General features: G+C 39.1%; 1 protein-coding gene across 1 annotated transcript; it reads right to left on the reverse strand.

The window, feature by feature from the left end:
- Window positions 1-902: 902 nt before the first annotated feature.
- Window positions 903-13,986, reverse strand: LOC130920079 (mitoferrin-2-like). Its single transcript, XM_057842944.1, has 4 exons — window positions 13,533-13,986; window positions 8,782-9,010; window positions 8,623-8,679; window positions 903-4,908 (listed from the first exon to the last, which is right to left on the reverse strand). The coding sequence occupies exons 1-4, from the start codon at window positions 13,860-13,862 to the stop codon at window positions 4,355-4,357; spliced, it is 1,170 nt and encodes a 389-aa protein (XP_057698927.1). The 5' UTR covers window positions 13,863-13,986; the 3' UTR covers window positions 903-4,354.
- Between the last annotated feature and the right edge of the window lie 1,684 nt (window positions 13,987-15,670).

Here is a 15,670-nt window from a genome sequence, read left to right on the forward strand (position 1 = left end):
AATTCCCTTCTCCTCGTCTCCTTTTCCGATTTCTTGCGCTTTTTCCGGTTTAACTGCCGTTCACCCACCTTACTCCACCCGGCATTTTCCCGGTTCGCCGTTTGACATCCCATCCCCTCCATCTCACTTCCGACTTCGTCACTTCCCTCTGCCATCACTCCCGCCAAACCGTGAGCCAATCCGACCCGGCCGTTTCCGTCCAAGCCGTCCGACACCACTGTGTGATGTTATCGCTGAAGTCATGAATAAATGGGGGAATTTTGTTAAAGGGACACCACGACAGCAGAGTGGACGGAGACACTGGGCAGTTGTTGTTGTTTTTTTTTTTAAAATATTTTAATTTAAAAACACATGAATAATCCAGGACACTAACATCATAACAATTATTTTGGATTTTTTTCTATTTATATTAGGTACAGACTGAATTTGAATGAAACACACTGAGGACATAGAAAAAAATCCATCACTTTTCATCAGAAGTAAACTAAATTAAAAAATAAAAAATCGAATTGAAGAGCCTGTAATCTTGAATTTATAATAGATGGCAATTTATAATACACAGGAAAAAGTTGAATGAGTATTTGTCTTTCGTAAATATAGAGCTAAATTTATACTGGGGACACAAATGGCACCCTATTAACGTCTCAAATGATATCAAATTTAATGAAACACTATATTATTAGTGCACACCACAAAAAATCGAACCAGCAGAATCTTGTTGGATTATCTTTTGGTAATAGTACTCCTGAACCAGGAACTGGCTCATGCTGGTTTTCATAGCAGGGTAAACCGCTTCTGTGGAAATAACATAGTTGACTGACAGTTAAACTGAAATTTTAAGATAGTTTTACAGAGTGAATAAAATTTGGAAGATTAGAGAGAAAAAAAGAGCCACAGACAAGTTCTGGTTTGTCAGAGGAGCCCCAAGAAAAGACCCTGCTTCTGCGAAGGGCTACCTTCTGCGACTTTATTTACAAGCAAACAAAAATAGAGCAGACTTCACTTTTGTTTTCCCTCTTTACATTTGGAGAGCAATATCAAACCTACACACATCTTATGTTGACCTCTTTCAAAACCAGAGCAAAATCTTCCTGGCGCACAGCCCAGTTAGCGTTCATCTTTAGCTTGCTGCTTATTCAAATATATATATATTACAGTTGTGAATATAGATTTTTCTAGTATGGCTTCCGTAAAGAGCAGTAAAACTTGTGCGTTTGGCTGCATGGCGGCTGTCTGAAGGCAAGGGTGACTTTGCGTTAATCCAGTTTTATTTGGTGTTTAGGATAGCGAGAGAAACTAATAAAAATAGCTCATTTAGTTTAAAATGCTGCGATGATTCTGAACGGATTTTGGTTGAAAAGAGCCATTTTAGGGACATTCCTAGTGGGCCAAAGTAAACGCCAGAAGGAATACTTTTTTTTGGGTTTTTTTTAAGCTTACTCGGGCATAAAATTATGTAAGAGGGGAAACAGTAGTTCACAAAATATTTTTATGTACGTCATTTGATGAAATTGGAAAATGAATCAAAATTAAATTTTTCTAGAATTATTAGGAAGTTGAAGCAACACTTTGTAACTTTTCAGTTTGGTCGATTTTAGTGACGCAGGCGGATAAAAGTGGTAGTGTTTTGCTTCAAGGAAGACTTTCCGCCACTGGGACCAGCGCACACCTGAACAGTGTTGTAAAATCATCAATGAATCAAAAATCAATCTCCCGGTCGCCTGCAGATGGATTAAACAACATTTCTGTTTCCAGTGGCCGTGTGAAGGACGAATAGCAATAATCTCCAGTAGCCGTGTGAAGGACTAATATCAATAATCTAATGAATCCAGTCTAAACAATAAACAATAGCAATGACTGTGAACAACCATGTGGCTTAGTGTAGCTAACCCCTCAAAAATTTCTTTCCTGGTAGCAGCCCTTTGTTTTTCCTCAGACAAAACCTTTTGTTGCTCTGCCATCTTTGAAGGATTCGCGCGAAAGCATTCACATACTTCCGTCTTTATAATGAATGGGGAAAGGGGGGGAAGTGACATATGCCGTAAAGCAGTTGGCACGTTTGTAGTTTTTTTTGTCTGGCCCTCCTCAAAGTTAATTAGTGCCAGTGAAAGCGAAACAGACGCCCTCAAGATATAAAAGAGGTCTCATTCAACTATTTGTCAGTTGACATATTAAGACATATGAAAATATTTTATAAAGGTTGAAAAGTTACCTAGTGTTGCTTCAGAATAGAAAAAGGAGGCTTTGAACAGGCTTTGAACAGAGTTTGAGTTCGCTAAATTTGCCACACATGGTTATATAACGTACTGTACCAAAATGTCTCAAAGACCCATGCCCGGAAATTAAATGGACACTGGCCATTTTAGTTTAAAGCAAAAAAATTCTGGGTCAGTTTGAAGACTGGAACTTCAACTTGGTGGAATTCACTAAGAATTCAAATGGGTAGGTAATACTTTTAGCATTGTGGGGTTTTTTTTGTTTTCCAATTTGGTGTGGAAAAGCCATTTTGGGTCAGGCCACTGTCCAGCTCCCATAGGAGGCATAGTGTTTTGTCAATTCATAGGTTTGGTCAATTCAGTCACCCAGGGCAAAGGGTAACCAAAATTTGAATTAAAAAAAATAAATCTCATTCTTGTTTTGGTGATTCAAGTAATGAAATTCATGGTTAACCCTATATAGGACAGGTGATTAATTTGGGTAATTAAAAAATAAATAAATAAATAAACCTTATACCATCAAGACCAGGTGTCCACATAAATGGACATCACAATTTGGGTAATGTAGGCAACAATAATTACTTGGTATTCAAGAGTGGCCTGCATGACCCAAAATGTTAAGTCCACATATGTGGACGCCAGGTCTCACTTGTGTGTATATATATTTAAATTACTATTAATCATTATTTTATTCATGAATCTATTTATTTTATATAATTTTGTCAATAATGAAAAAATAAAAAATGCTGTTGAATAAAAACAAAGACACTCTGGTTATGGAGTTCAATAACACTATGAAGTTTTTTTCTTTTTTTTTTATTTCTTAATACAGTGGTACCTCTACATCCGAAGTTAATTCGTTCCAAGACCTTGTTTGTAAGTCGGAATGGTCGTATGTCGAGCAGGACTTTCCCATAAGAATACATCATAATTCCATTAATTCGTTCCACAGCCCAAAAACCTACACTAAATTCTTAATAAAAACTGATGTTACTATTGCAAATATCAATTACAAAGAGCAAAACAAATATATTATGAATAAAAAATTGGAACAGTAATAATAATACCTGTAAAAATATAACAAACCGGGTTCTAATGTGGCGAATGTGTTTGCGCGGTGTACCTGAACGCATCGCGTGGCTGACTTGACTGAGTGAGCCTTTTTCTTAGTTTACTTGCTGCGGGGGACACTAGGCGTGTTGTGTTGCACAAATTGATGGAATAAATGATTAAAAACCTGACCAAGCTGGCGATTTCTTTGGAGATGTGACCACAATAATAATTGCCACCTTAACTTATAAAGAGTGGCGAACGGAGGATGACCGCCGAAATAGACAGTGTACGGCTGTATTGTTAAGTCATATCAAGCATGCGCACAACACACTCATATTTTGCTATCATATCCATCTTCATGTCAATGGTAAGCATCACCTTTTTCGTTTCTTCCACCACCTGCACTAACATGTTGATTTCTCTCACAAGAAAATATGTCATGCGTCCGTCTTGCGGGAAAACAAAGAAACTGAGGCGCTGTCATAGATAGTCTTATTTAGAGCATGTCGTCAGATGTAGAAACAAGTGGCGAGTCAAATTTTACGTCGGATGTCGAAAAGATCGTGTGTCGAAGCGATCGTATCTCGAGGTACCACTGTATTTAATTGCTGCCATTGACAACAACACCCGTCCAAGGAATTTAAACTGGGACAAGTGGCTGTGAATGCTCATCTTTCAGTGCCATTGAAAGCACTCAACAATCTATTTTGACTGGGAGGTTTGACAGCAATCACTCGTCTATAGAGGGTTAACCTGAGAAGTTTCTTTAGGTCTTGTACATTTGTTAAACATTTTTTAGATTTTATATGTAACCTTATAAAATAGTCCAAATTCAAGCTAATAGTATCACGTTTACCTTCACTTCTCATGTTGTCACAGTAAATCTTCAGTTTTTAAGGATAGAATACTAAGTAGGATAGTGTTGATTCTCTCGCATGAATACATTTGCCTGCTTACAGTAGTGTTTGGAGGCTGTTCACATCATGACTGGCTGCCACTACATAACTTGCATTTGTCGGCACCTACTGGCCAACTCTCTCATTGAAAAATTCTCACGCTTCACTAGTGAAGCGCTCGCTCCCCTCTCATTTGTCGGCGTCTCCGCGCAGACGCTTCTCGTGCTGCCGCTTGGTGATGACGTACTTGAAGAATTCGTAGACGGACCAACTGATGGCAGTGGAGGGCATCTGGTAAATAACACGGGCTTGCACGCCCTTGAAGAAGGCCGCTACGCCGCCTGTGCGGTACACCGTCCGGAAGGCCTCGCCCAAGCCGGAGATGCGGCGGACAGCCGGCGAGCCGCCCACGTCAGCCTGCAGGACGTGCGCGACAGCCACTTCCTGCGTGTTGAGCAGTGTTTTGCAAACGTCGAGTGGCGTAGTGACGGCGGCGGCCAGCGCGCCGGCCAGCGCTCCAGACACCACGTGCGAGGTGGGGTTATATTGTCTGTGAGGGTTGAGCGCCTCCTGCAGGTACTCGTAAGTCATGAAGTGGAGCGCCTGGAAAGGCACGTTCATGGTCAGCTGCGTGGTGTAGCTGCGGTAAAAGGCCGCCGGACCCTCCTGGCGGAGTGTGGTGCCCACGCAGTCCAGCATGCCGCGGTAGGGCGAGCCAAACATTTGGATGCGCTGTTTAACCACTAAGACACAAAACAGAAAGAAATGTGTCAAATAAACAGGCAAAAAAACAACCAATCTTAAAATTTGTAACTACTTTGTGTGTTTGAAGCAAGGTTATCAATTATTTAATTTTTAATCTATTTTCTTAAATAGTCATCACTAAATTCATATTCTGACCTTTGACCACATTACTCCAAAATTTAATCGCCTTTTCCATTTCATAGTTTGATCATCCTTTACTTGTTCTTGAGTTATTGGTTATTGCGAAATTCCAATTATGACTATTCCTATTCTGAAGTGTTTGCATTTTGTTTTATTCAGGCATGACAATGGGTCAGGGGTTAAAAAGGTGAGAAGGGTGTGGAGGAAATATGTTGCGGTATACTGTCCAACTAGGGCTTTCCCTAACGGCTAATCTATTATAATCTGACCCTAACCGATAATTTTTACAATTAGTCGACTAACCTAATGATTTTTTTCCATCATTATTTTTAACTGATTTAGCAATTAAATTTTGATGACGCTTATTAATTCACAAAAGCATTTTGGAACACTTAAAGCGTAAATAACAACAATAAATCACAAATAAACCATGAGGTCAAATTCTGATAGCATTAACAAGTGCAAAAGAATAAAATGTACCGTATTTTCGGACTACAAGTCGCACCTGAGTATAAGTCGCACCAGCCAAAAAATGCGCAATGAAAAGGAAAAAAACATAAGTCGCACCAGAGTATAAATTGCATTTTTGGGGGGAAATTTATTAGAATCCAGCACTAACAACAGACATGTCATCTTGAAAGGAAATTTAAAATACAATAGAGAACAACAGGCTGAAAAGGTGTACGGTATGCTAACATTACATGCCGCTAGAAGTTAGATCGGGCCTAAAAAAATCCAGCCTTGCCCGACCGGCCCGATAAATTAACTTGATTTGATGGCCCGAAAAAAAAAACGAAATTTTATGTTTTATATGTAGGCACGAGCCTGAAAAACCCCCCCGAAATTTTATGTTTTATTTGAGAGGACTCAGGAAAAGGAGGAATTGCGGGGATGCGATGCGGGGTTGCGTTTTGTGTGATCATGTTTGTGATGATGCAGGTGCATATATGCACAATCATACCAAATTGAAGTGTCTTTTGTAACGAATTGTCCCAGTTAAACAAGACTGAGATGGATATTCAATAAACATTTCTTTTATATTTGTGTGTCTGTTCTAACAGGCGAATAGTGGATTTGCCATTTGTTTTTATCTCTTCGAGTTGGCAGAAAAAACATTTTTATGATCATTATAAATGCATTTACACAACAAAATAACGCTGGAAAAGTTCGTCAAATATATTTTTCGTTTGAGACCTAAGCACCACATTCGTTTACATTCACCGAAGCCGACACAGGTTTCTGTATAGCACCTTCAACAATCAATTTAAATCCTTTCCATACCCCACTCCTACCACAGTTGTTTGCTTTTCAATTCCCGTCTTTAGTTTGTTTTTTACTCATAGCTGCTTCATATCGAAAGGAAATACCATGATGCTCGTGGAGGGCGCCAGGAAGGGAAGATTGAAAAGAGACCGCGGCCAGGGCATTCACATGCGCGGGCATGCACAGTGCCGTCTCTGTTTTATCCTAATTATTTTATTTAACATCGTTTTAGTATAAATATATGAATATATATGTATTTTAAAAAAAAGTTAGCAAGAGAGAAGTCGGCCTGACCATACCATAAATAATCACACATAAGTCACTCCAGAGTATAAGACGCACCCTCTGCCAAACTATGAAAAAAAAAACTGCGACTTATAGTCCGAAAAATACGGTAAACAGAACACTGACTTCGCCTTTCCAACATGATTCAAAATAATTCTTTAAAAAAAATATCTAGCATTAATATTATAGTATACTACTATATATAATAGTATTAAAATCATTGCCAATCAGATTTTTCATAAAGGGTGTCATTTTAAAGCTATTCTTAGTGTAGAATCAGATTTTTTTTTTTAAGTATGTGGGATTAACTTTAGTATTCGTTATTTATACGACGAACAAGACGTGCTATTATTTTGAAATGTTCACCGGAAGTACGGTCGCTAAATCACTAACAGTAAGCTTTACACTAGGCAAAAAAAAGCTCTTTTAATATTTGCATGTGGTGTCAGTAATCAATCATTTTCATTTTTTTCATTTGCAAATGCTGTTAACCAGCGATTTTTCATGTTTGAAGTGTCACCTTTTAACCACAAGTTTGTGTTTTGGAGAAGACTGCCAATGTTTTATAGCAGGCTAAAGTAGGTTGTCTTTTTTTCTCCATTAGCTTCAATGTAGCAATGCTAATGTTTACAGTAGATATATAATATAGAATATATTAGAATAGAATATAGATGTGTTTCCTTATTTTGTATGTCTGAACTTTAATTCTACGGCGTAATGATGACCAATAAACATCTGTGTAAGGAACTGGAGTCTCATATGCCATCAACACACACATGTATATGGACACACAAATGTATGCCCGCACGCACGCGACGATAAAACGCAGTCGTGAAAATTACCGCCCTCATTTTTATTTATCGTGCGAGAAATGGACTCATTGCATATCGCGACAGGCTAGTAACTTCAATAAAACATGTCGTTAGTTAGTTAGATGGACTTATGGACTGGAGTTGGCATTGAAGAGACAGGACACCAAAGTGTACCCTCCTTTGGTTTGTTGAAATAAGTCAATGTTTTGGCCACTTTGGTGCGCTTCTCAAGCATCCGACATTAAAAAAAAATCTCCCGAGTCCCCTCCTTTAAAAATTTTCTCCTCGGATCTACACAATCCCGGTAGGTCACCCTTTTTGACTTAGAAACGGCGAATTTCGCCAAAAGTTTAGAGATTTTAACGCTTATTTATTGATATGGGTGGATACACTGCCCTCTGGTGGCAACGTGGAATATCACACAACTCATTTAGCTTGGCTGAATCCAGCTGCTACTTGTTAAGACCAACATAAGGTAATTTTTTGTTTGCGCTAATGTTGTTTTTTTTTTTGTTATTCAGTCTTAATTTAGCTTAGAGGCATATTTAGCACTTTTTTGTCGGAATATGTGTTTGAACGATTTGTTAAGAATATAAAAAAAATAAATACTTTTTTTTTTTTAAACTTAGCATTTTATGGCATTTGAGCTAGCGGACTTTTGCTATGCAAGTTAGCTAATTGTTCTTTTGTTGTACTTAGATCCTCTTTTATTATAGTTATTTTTTGAGGCAAAGCTCAGGTATTTTATTTTTAAATGAAAGTGCAATCCTGCATAGTTTGGACTTGGGAATTTTACTTTATGTTCGCATTGAATGCTCTTCTGAAAGTGCAATCTTAGCAAGCCTTTGTTTTACATCTCCTAAAATTTATTCTGCAACGCAGCAAATATTCCTACTTCGATTCTCGATTACTCGAACTTACTAGTTGTACGTCCACGACCGCATATATCGGTTTGATATCAGTATCGGATTTTTGGAGTTATACAGTGTCAAGATATCGGTTATTGGTTAAAAAGTAATTGTTGGACAATTCCAATGATTAAACATCGGAAAAATCTTTTATTTTTAAATAAGACTCTCTGCTGGGATGCACTCGATCAAAACAATGTCACTTTAATAAAGGTTTGTAAATTCCTGGGACAAGCGGTACATATACATAATTACCTATTGAATAACAGGTTTGGTATGTTCCGTGACAAGAGTGTGTGTTTACCTTCAGCCGGGTTCATCATGGCATCGTGGATTACAGTGGCCATGCAGCCAGCCACTCCTGCACAAAAAAAAAAAAAAAAAAAAAAAAAAAAAAACGCACGCATGAAAATCAAGCAAATCCAATGCAGAAAGAGCCAAACACAAAAAAACACAATCTGACCATTAGCAAAGTGACTGTTGGCGCCTGGGTGGATGGCATTGCTCAATGTGAACTTGATGCGCTCATAGCAGGCAAAGTAGAGTGCGTGGGCGGGTCCGGCGCCCACCGCCAGCACATTGACGCCGCGGATCGGTCGCCAAATTCCCTCTGTGCGCACGATCTGCCTCAGGGCGTCCATCACGTTGCGGTAGCGCGCGTTGGGCTCGGGCCGCAAGCTCTGCATGCGAGTCTAGAGGGAGATGAAGGCACATTTGTTTGACTTGTGATGAATCAGTCACTCATTAACTGTTTCAGGGAGCCATGGCAAAGACAAAAAAAAAAAACTTGAAAAATGACTTGTTATGGATAACAGAAATCAAATCAATGATACAATTGTGTTTATCAGTTCAGTATCTTTTGTGTGTGTGTGTTTTTTTTTTGCACATGTATATAGTTCTCGAACAATGAGTCAGTGGCGGACTTTTGTTTTCATCCCAAGGAATGTTGCAATATTCAATTGTTCTTATCGGAAAGTGCGGCCAGGAGTAAACGTCCTGACGTCGCTGTAGAACTTCCCACTTTGTGCTTCTGGGAAAAGAAGGTGACTTCAGATGGAATGTGTCCAGTCATCCTGAGTGTGCTACACATTCCCTTTTGGGGACAATATCAACAATGCTGCCGAGTGTAATGGCGCTGTGGTGTCTGGCAGGCTAGAACGGTACCCGATGAAAATGAAAGAATAAGCCTTTATTGAGGCCATATTGAATTAATCTATTTTTTGCACTTTATTGATAAATCGGACGCCCCCACTAACCTTTAAGAACAAAACATTCTTTTTAATGTACAGTCAAAAAATGCACAAAGAAATTATGATATAGTTAATAATAAGCAAAATTTTCAATAATTTCACATGTTGTGGCAGCACTTTGACAGTGGCGTCATAAGACTGTCAGAAGACCGTCATAATTATGACATGACAATGTAATGAGCATTAATGAATGCTTATGTCATTAAGTGTCATCTGGCAAATTATGTCATTTTTGAAAGGATGTAAAAGATGCACACTGCACATAAATGGAGTTGGTGACAAAATTTGCCAGATGACACTTAAGCCCCTTTCACACATACCTGGACTCCGGTAAATTCCCGGGATTTAAACGGGTAGCCCTTATGTGTGAAAGCAATTTGCCAGGTCGACTGACACGGACATTTACCGGGTCACGTCCTAGTCTAATGTCCGGGACTTATCAAGCGTTTAATTCCCGGGTTACAGCGCGAAGGCTACTGATGTAAATATCATGGCGGGTTGATCGTCATTTCCTCTTTCTTCGCAGTAAGACGAAAAGCGGTAAACAGACATCGCAATTATCAACATGGCAAACTAGAAATAGCTAAATTAAACTGGAAACAATTAAATTACATTGTTACTGGATCGTAAAGCCAAGTAAGAGACAGTCCATCGTCTATCTTTGGAAATGTGTGGTTTATTTTGTTGCCGATGCAGACCAAAAATGACGTAATGTGCGGGTTATAAAATAAAATCCCGTCCCCCGCACAGAGAGCGTCGAGTCTGAAAGTGTCCGACCCGATCGCTGCATCTCTCCATTTCTGAAAGCCATGACTAGGCATGTGCCGATTAGCGGTTTCAAGGTATACCGTGGTATGAAAACAAAACGTCAAGGTTTCAAAACCGCAAAAATTTTCCGTCGCACCGTCCCTAAGGTATTAGCTGTTTTTTATGTCCCAAAAATGCATGGAGAAATCCCTCGCTTGCAGCTGTAAGGCTCAACCTTTCCCCACGGCTGTTGCTCAGTGTTAGTGAGTCAGCTGTGCTAGACGATGGCTGGAGGAGGTGACATTCCTGAACTTTTTTCCTCTATCAAACAAAACTAAATCGCTGGTATGGGAATACTTCGGCTACAAAAAAGTTACAGATGGCCGCGGCTTAGAGGGGGGCCAGCCGACATGTAAAACATGTTTGCGGAGGGTGACTGCCGAGGAGGCAATACCTCCAATATGATTTCGCATTTATACAAAATTAACGGTTAGTAAACGCAGTCATTTGATTTTATTATGAATATTTCAGTTATTCTTTGTTTTAATTTATTTTAACTTAACATTATGCTTATGTTCCAATTTTCTAATAGGTTTTGAAAAATAGAAATCATGTTCAATGGAAAAAATATATATATTTTGTTTTTTAAACCCAGATATCTCAAAGTAACACATTTTAGAGCTGTAATTGCAATACCGTGATATTTTTGCTTAAGGTTACCATACAGTCAGAATCTCATACCGGCCCCTAGCCATGGCACGGGTAAATCCCGCATCACCTTACACGGGAATTTACCGGGAAATCAGTCTGAAAGGGGCTTTTTTGAAATCTGTCATAAGCATTCACTAACGCTCATGACAGGGTCATGTCAGAATTATGACAGTCTCATGACGTCACTATCAAATAAAGGGTTACTAATTTAGTTTTCGAAGTAAAAGTTGATCCTCGCAAAGGTCTTATTTTGTATCTAAAACAAATGCAATTAGTCGACTTTCAATACCGACTACAGAAATTTGAGACTATTATTGTTGATTAGCTCAAATTCTGAATACTCGGGCAATTTTAATTTAATTAAACAAGGTTTCTAAACAACGGGCTTCCAAAATCGTTCCACGAGGGCCGCTGTGTGTGCTGGTTTTTGTTCCAACCGATCAAGGACAAATAGTTTAACCAATAAGGTTTCCACTAAAACAAGCAACCCCCGACTGCAATCAACTGATTACACTTTTTAAGGCTTCGTCTTGTTTTGTTGGAATGAAATCCTGCACCCACTGTCGCTGTATGTGGAATAGTTTGGAGACCACTGTGTTCTAAATGATTCATCTATCAAAAATAGATATGGATACAGAACTGACTGGAAATGGGAGGAGTAACAGACCAAAGAATTGTACATAGAAACTAAAACTATCAAGTTTCCAATCATGTACTTGTACAAAATGTTTGGTTGGGTTGTTTTTAAAGAATTTCACAAAGCAATTAACGCTAGTTTGTACATCACAACATATCATATTAACCCCTGGATGTAATGTAAATACATGCCCAAATAAAGGCTGTTTGCATTAGCAAATAGCAATTATGACGTCGACATATAGCCTTAATTAAGTACTCAGACTGCAGATTTGTACAAGGAAGTGAATACTATTACAGTTAAATGTTTTGATGGTTCCAGGAAGTCACAAGAAAATCCAATGGAAAACTTCCTCTTCGTCACTGTGGCAACATTCCAACCAGAAAAATGTTGCTATGAATTTACTCGCTAAAATTACCGCATAAATATTTTGGCATTTTTAGTGCTATTGTTCACAACATGTCATCATAGACCTTTTCGCCATAATGTCACACATACTTCTAGGTGACAATAAAGATTCAATGAAAAGATTCAATAAAGATTCAAAGAAGAGGCAGATCAAACTATCATTTGAATAGGTTGAAAAACAAACTCTGTGGAAATTTATTTACAGTCACTGCGAGTTTTTTTTTTAATTAAAATTCACGACACTAGTGCAATGGCTCATTGACAGTTACGTTGGCGCAAAGCAAGAAGCCATAAAAAGAAGCTAAATACGCAAAGAAGGAAACATTTGTACGGAAGTTGAGTTTGTGGCGTACTCGGCGTTACGCAAGAATGGAAATTCTTCATGCATCTAAAGGGCACTATTTACAACGTTTGTAAACTTCAGATTACTTTATGCAGGGCTCCTGAACTTTGAAACAGTGCTTTTAGTCCAGTTGTGGGTCTTATATTTTGCATGCCCGTAAATGTTCTACTTTACATTCTAAATTACAGGTCAAAGTTTTCAGGAGTCCTGTTTTGCATAAATCTGCTTAGCACGAAAAACGTTAAATTTAAACAAATAAAAATTGAATAGGAAATTGACTATGTTTGCTCCTTAAATTAGAAGTAACAACTGGACTTCTAAATGATTCCAATTCGAAAGTTAGGTCAACTTTTACGAAGAATTAACCGATCGTGCTGAAGTTATATAACGCTAGTGTTCAGATTACTTTGGAATGTAAAAGTAATGTAACTTTTTCAATGGCGATCTTCACAGTTGCTACATTTTGATTACTTCACTCAAGTGTTGAGACCTGATCAGACACTAGAATGTTGTCTAAATAATTTTGACCAGCTGCAAAGAGTAAACAAGTAGCGTCATATTCTTAAATCTGTAAATAGGTTTTCAAAAAGCAACATTTAGTGAGGCATATTCTCCAATTATTAGAGTATAAAAAATACATAAAAGCCGGAATTATACAACATAACATTGTTACAAATAATTTGTTACTCCTTAACATTGCATATCACTCAGTTCGATACAAAAAGAAAAAAAGTGCGTCATGAAACAACTGATATTCAAGTTGATTTACGACCTGTCCGATAATGGATGCACGCTAGTCTACTTTAATAATAAACACGCTGCGCATCAAGCAAATGGCGGCTTTAACCATTAAAGGGGTAAACGATATAGTGCATTTTATGTGTCTACATATTTGAGTGTAGGAAACCACCTTTGCCCGTTGTTTCTAGGTAGCTAACTGCTAATTAGCTGACCTCTCTGACAGCAAGGTTACTTAGCCTGCTAGCTTGTAGCCAGCTGACGTCGCGGCCTACCAACTTTACGCAACTCACGTGTCGGATGAAATTTTGTTGGGCGTCAAAAGCTAGCAATATATCTATATATAGATATACTGACTGCACAGTTTTGTGGCATAATACCTTCACACAATCGATGGGGTACATAAGACAGTGTTCCATGATTCCAGCCACGGCACCGGCCAGCATGTGAGTACCGGTGGTGGCTCCCTGAGGCAACCCCTCATAGTCGACCTCGGGCGAGGACTCCACGGCAGCTCGATGCAAAACCGGGGTAAAATCCTGCTCTCCAGACATCTTCGCGGGTAACCCACTGACAAATCCTCCCGAGGTGCCCAGCAATGTGCCGCCCAGCCATCGAACGTCTGCGCCGCCGGCGACCCCTGCAACCCGTTTATCGACGCCCGGCGTGTCTAGAGAAGGTCGCTGTGACACGAAGCCGCCCGCTTCCATTTGAAAGGCAGACTTGTAAAATATTCAAGCGAGGCTCCTGTCCGCGGAATCGTGGAGCCGCCGCCGCCGGCACCGACCCGACAGTCACTTGGCGGGTCAGTCATCAGCGGACTCAGCGGAGCATCCAGGAAACGTTAGCTAACACTGGGCAGGAGTTAGTGGTGCAAACGTCATACGAATCTAGCATGTGATTGGACAATTCAATGTTAAATCACCTATGCGCCGTTTTATAGGCTAGTTTCTCCAGGAAAGGCGGGCACGTGCAAACACACCTCGAATAGATGTAAAATGTATTATGCAACAACCACAGTAGATAATTTGTTGCCACCTGTCTGTTTTTGTTTTTGCAGTGAGAGTAAGGTTGTACAATATGCGATTTATTGCAGTGAACATTTAAATTACGTCACTTAAGTTTTCCCTATCGAACATGGATTTGGGGCGGCTTTTTACATGGATACCACATACACGAGCTAGATGCGTAATGCGCGCTAAGCACCAACTGGGACGGCGGTTATCTCTTTTGGCCATTTTCTGTCAGTGCCACTCGATAAGCATAACATTATAGTAGGAATGTGCCGGTATGATTTTCTTAAGGTCTGATAAACTTATGCCAAAATATCACGGTTTCACGGTATTGCAATTACTGCCAGGGCCGGAGTGGGACTCATTTTCGGCCCTGGAATTTCATGCCTCAGACCGGCCCACTCATTTAAAATAATGTCATTATGCAAACACGTGTTAAGTTCAGTGTTCTCTAAAGCCGTGTACTGTAATTCTGTGTATATAAAATATGTATAATATGTAATATAAATGTGTATGCATATGTAAACTATGCAGGTCAATTGCATCTAACATTTATCTATCACTTTCAAATGTGTAGTTTGATTGCAATCTAACTTTTGATAAATAAATGAGCCACTATTATCATTTGGGCATAAAATGTGACCATATTAGAATTGAAGCTTGCTTGTTCACACTATTACAACGCCTCACCTGTTTTTTCAACACTGACAGCATCAATGGCAGCAATCCCATCCTCACCACTTCCCCCTATGTCTGCCACTGACATTAAATCACATATTAAAGAAATAGTAAATTTTGAACATAACAACAATGCATTCTGATCAATTCAAGTCAGCTTTATGGCACTTTAAAAATGCCACGTAGTTGATTATATTAATTCTAATTTTCACTCACTGAACAACATGGCAAGCCTGCCTTTCAGCTCTGCACCTGTGGTGTGTTCATTATGGCTAATGCTTGCTGCTACATATCCCTTGTGAGGTGCTACAAGAAGCCAAAGTTTCCACAATTACATATTGTTGTATCACACGGTGCAAGTTGCATTTTATTCGCCATCTGGCCTTACCACTTTCGTTGTAATCCTCTGTAGTTTGAGGCAGCGAGGTCGTTGCATGAAAAATAATTAGCTATTTTTGCGCATTTTGCCGATTCTTTCACGAGTGCTTTTCTCTTTTTAATTCTTATTTTTTCAGCACCACCCTTGCTCTTTTTATCCATCCGAGCACCGAGATAGCAGCTAATTTGGCTCAATACAGACTACAATTAGGGGGCGGAGCTGCATGCTGTATTTTTCGTCCGCACACGTGAGGATGCGTCTGGAAAAAATATATATATATACTGTATATATTTTTATTTTTTATTTTTTAAGACGGCCCACTGGGACAGCGGTAACAGAATGTAAGTTATACTCAATGACACTGTCGTAAATAAATACCAAACCAAAAATTATAACAGTGTAATTTTTTTTTTTTTTTAAATAAAACCTGGACCGGCCCATCTGGCCG

Source organism: Corythoichthys intestinalis, chromosome 8, assembly GCF_030265065.1.
Source record: "Corythoichthys intestinalis isolate RoL2023-P3 chromosome 8, ASM3026506v1, whole genome shotgun sequence".
NCBI lineage: Eukaryota > Metazoa > Chordata > Actinopteri > Syngnathiformes > Syngnathidae > Corythoichthys > Corythoichthys intestinalis.

Excerpts from the sequence above, each read along its gene's own strand:
- LOC130920079 (XM_057842944.1), bottom strand. The coding sequence starts at position 13,862 with ATGGAAGCGGGCGGCTTCGTGTCACAGCGACCTTCTCTAGACACGCCG. Across the intron at positions 8,680-8,781 it reads CAACAGTCACTTTGCTAATG|GAGTGGCTGGCTGCATGGCC; the intron begins GTCAGATTGTGT and ends TTTTTTGTGCAG. Across the intron at positions 4,909-8,622 it reads CATGATGAACCCGGCTGAAG|TGGTTAAACAGCGCATCCAA; the intron begins GTAAACACACAC and ends TTTGTGTCTTAG.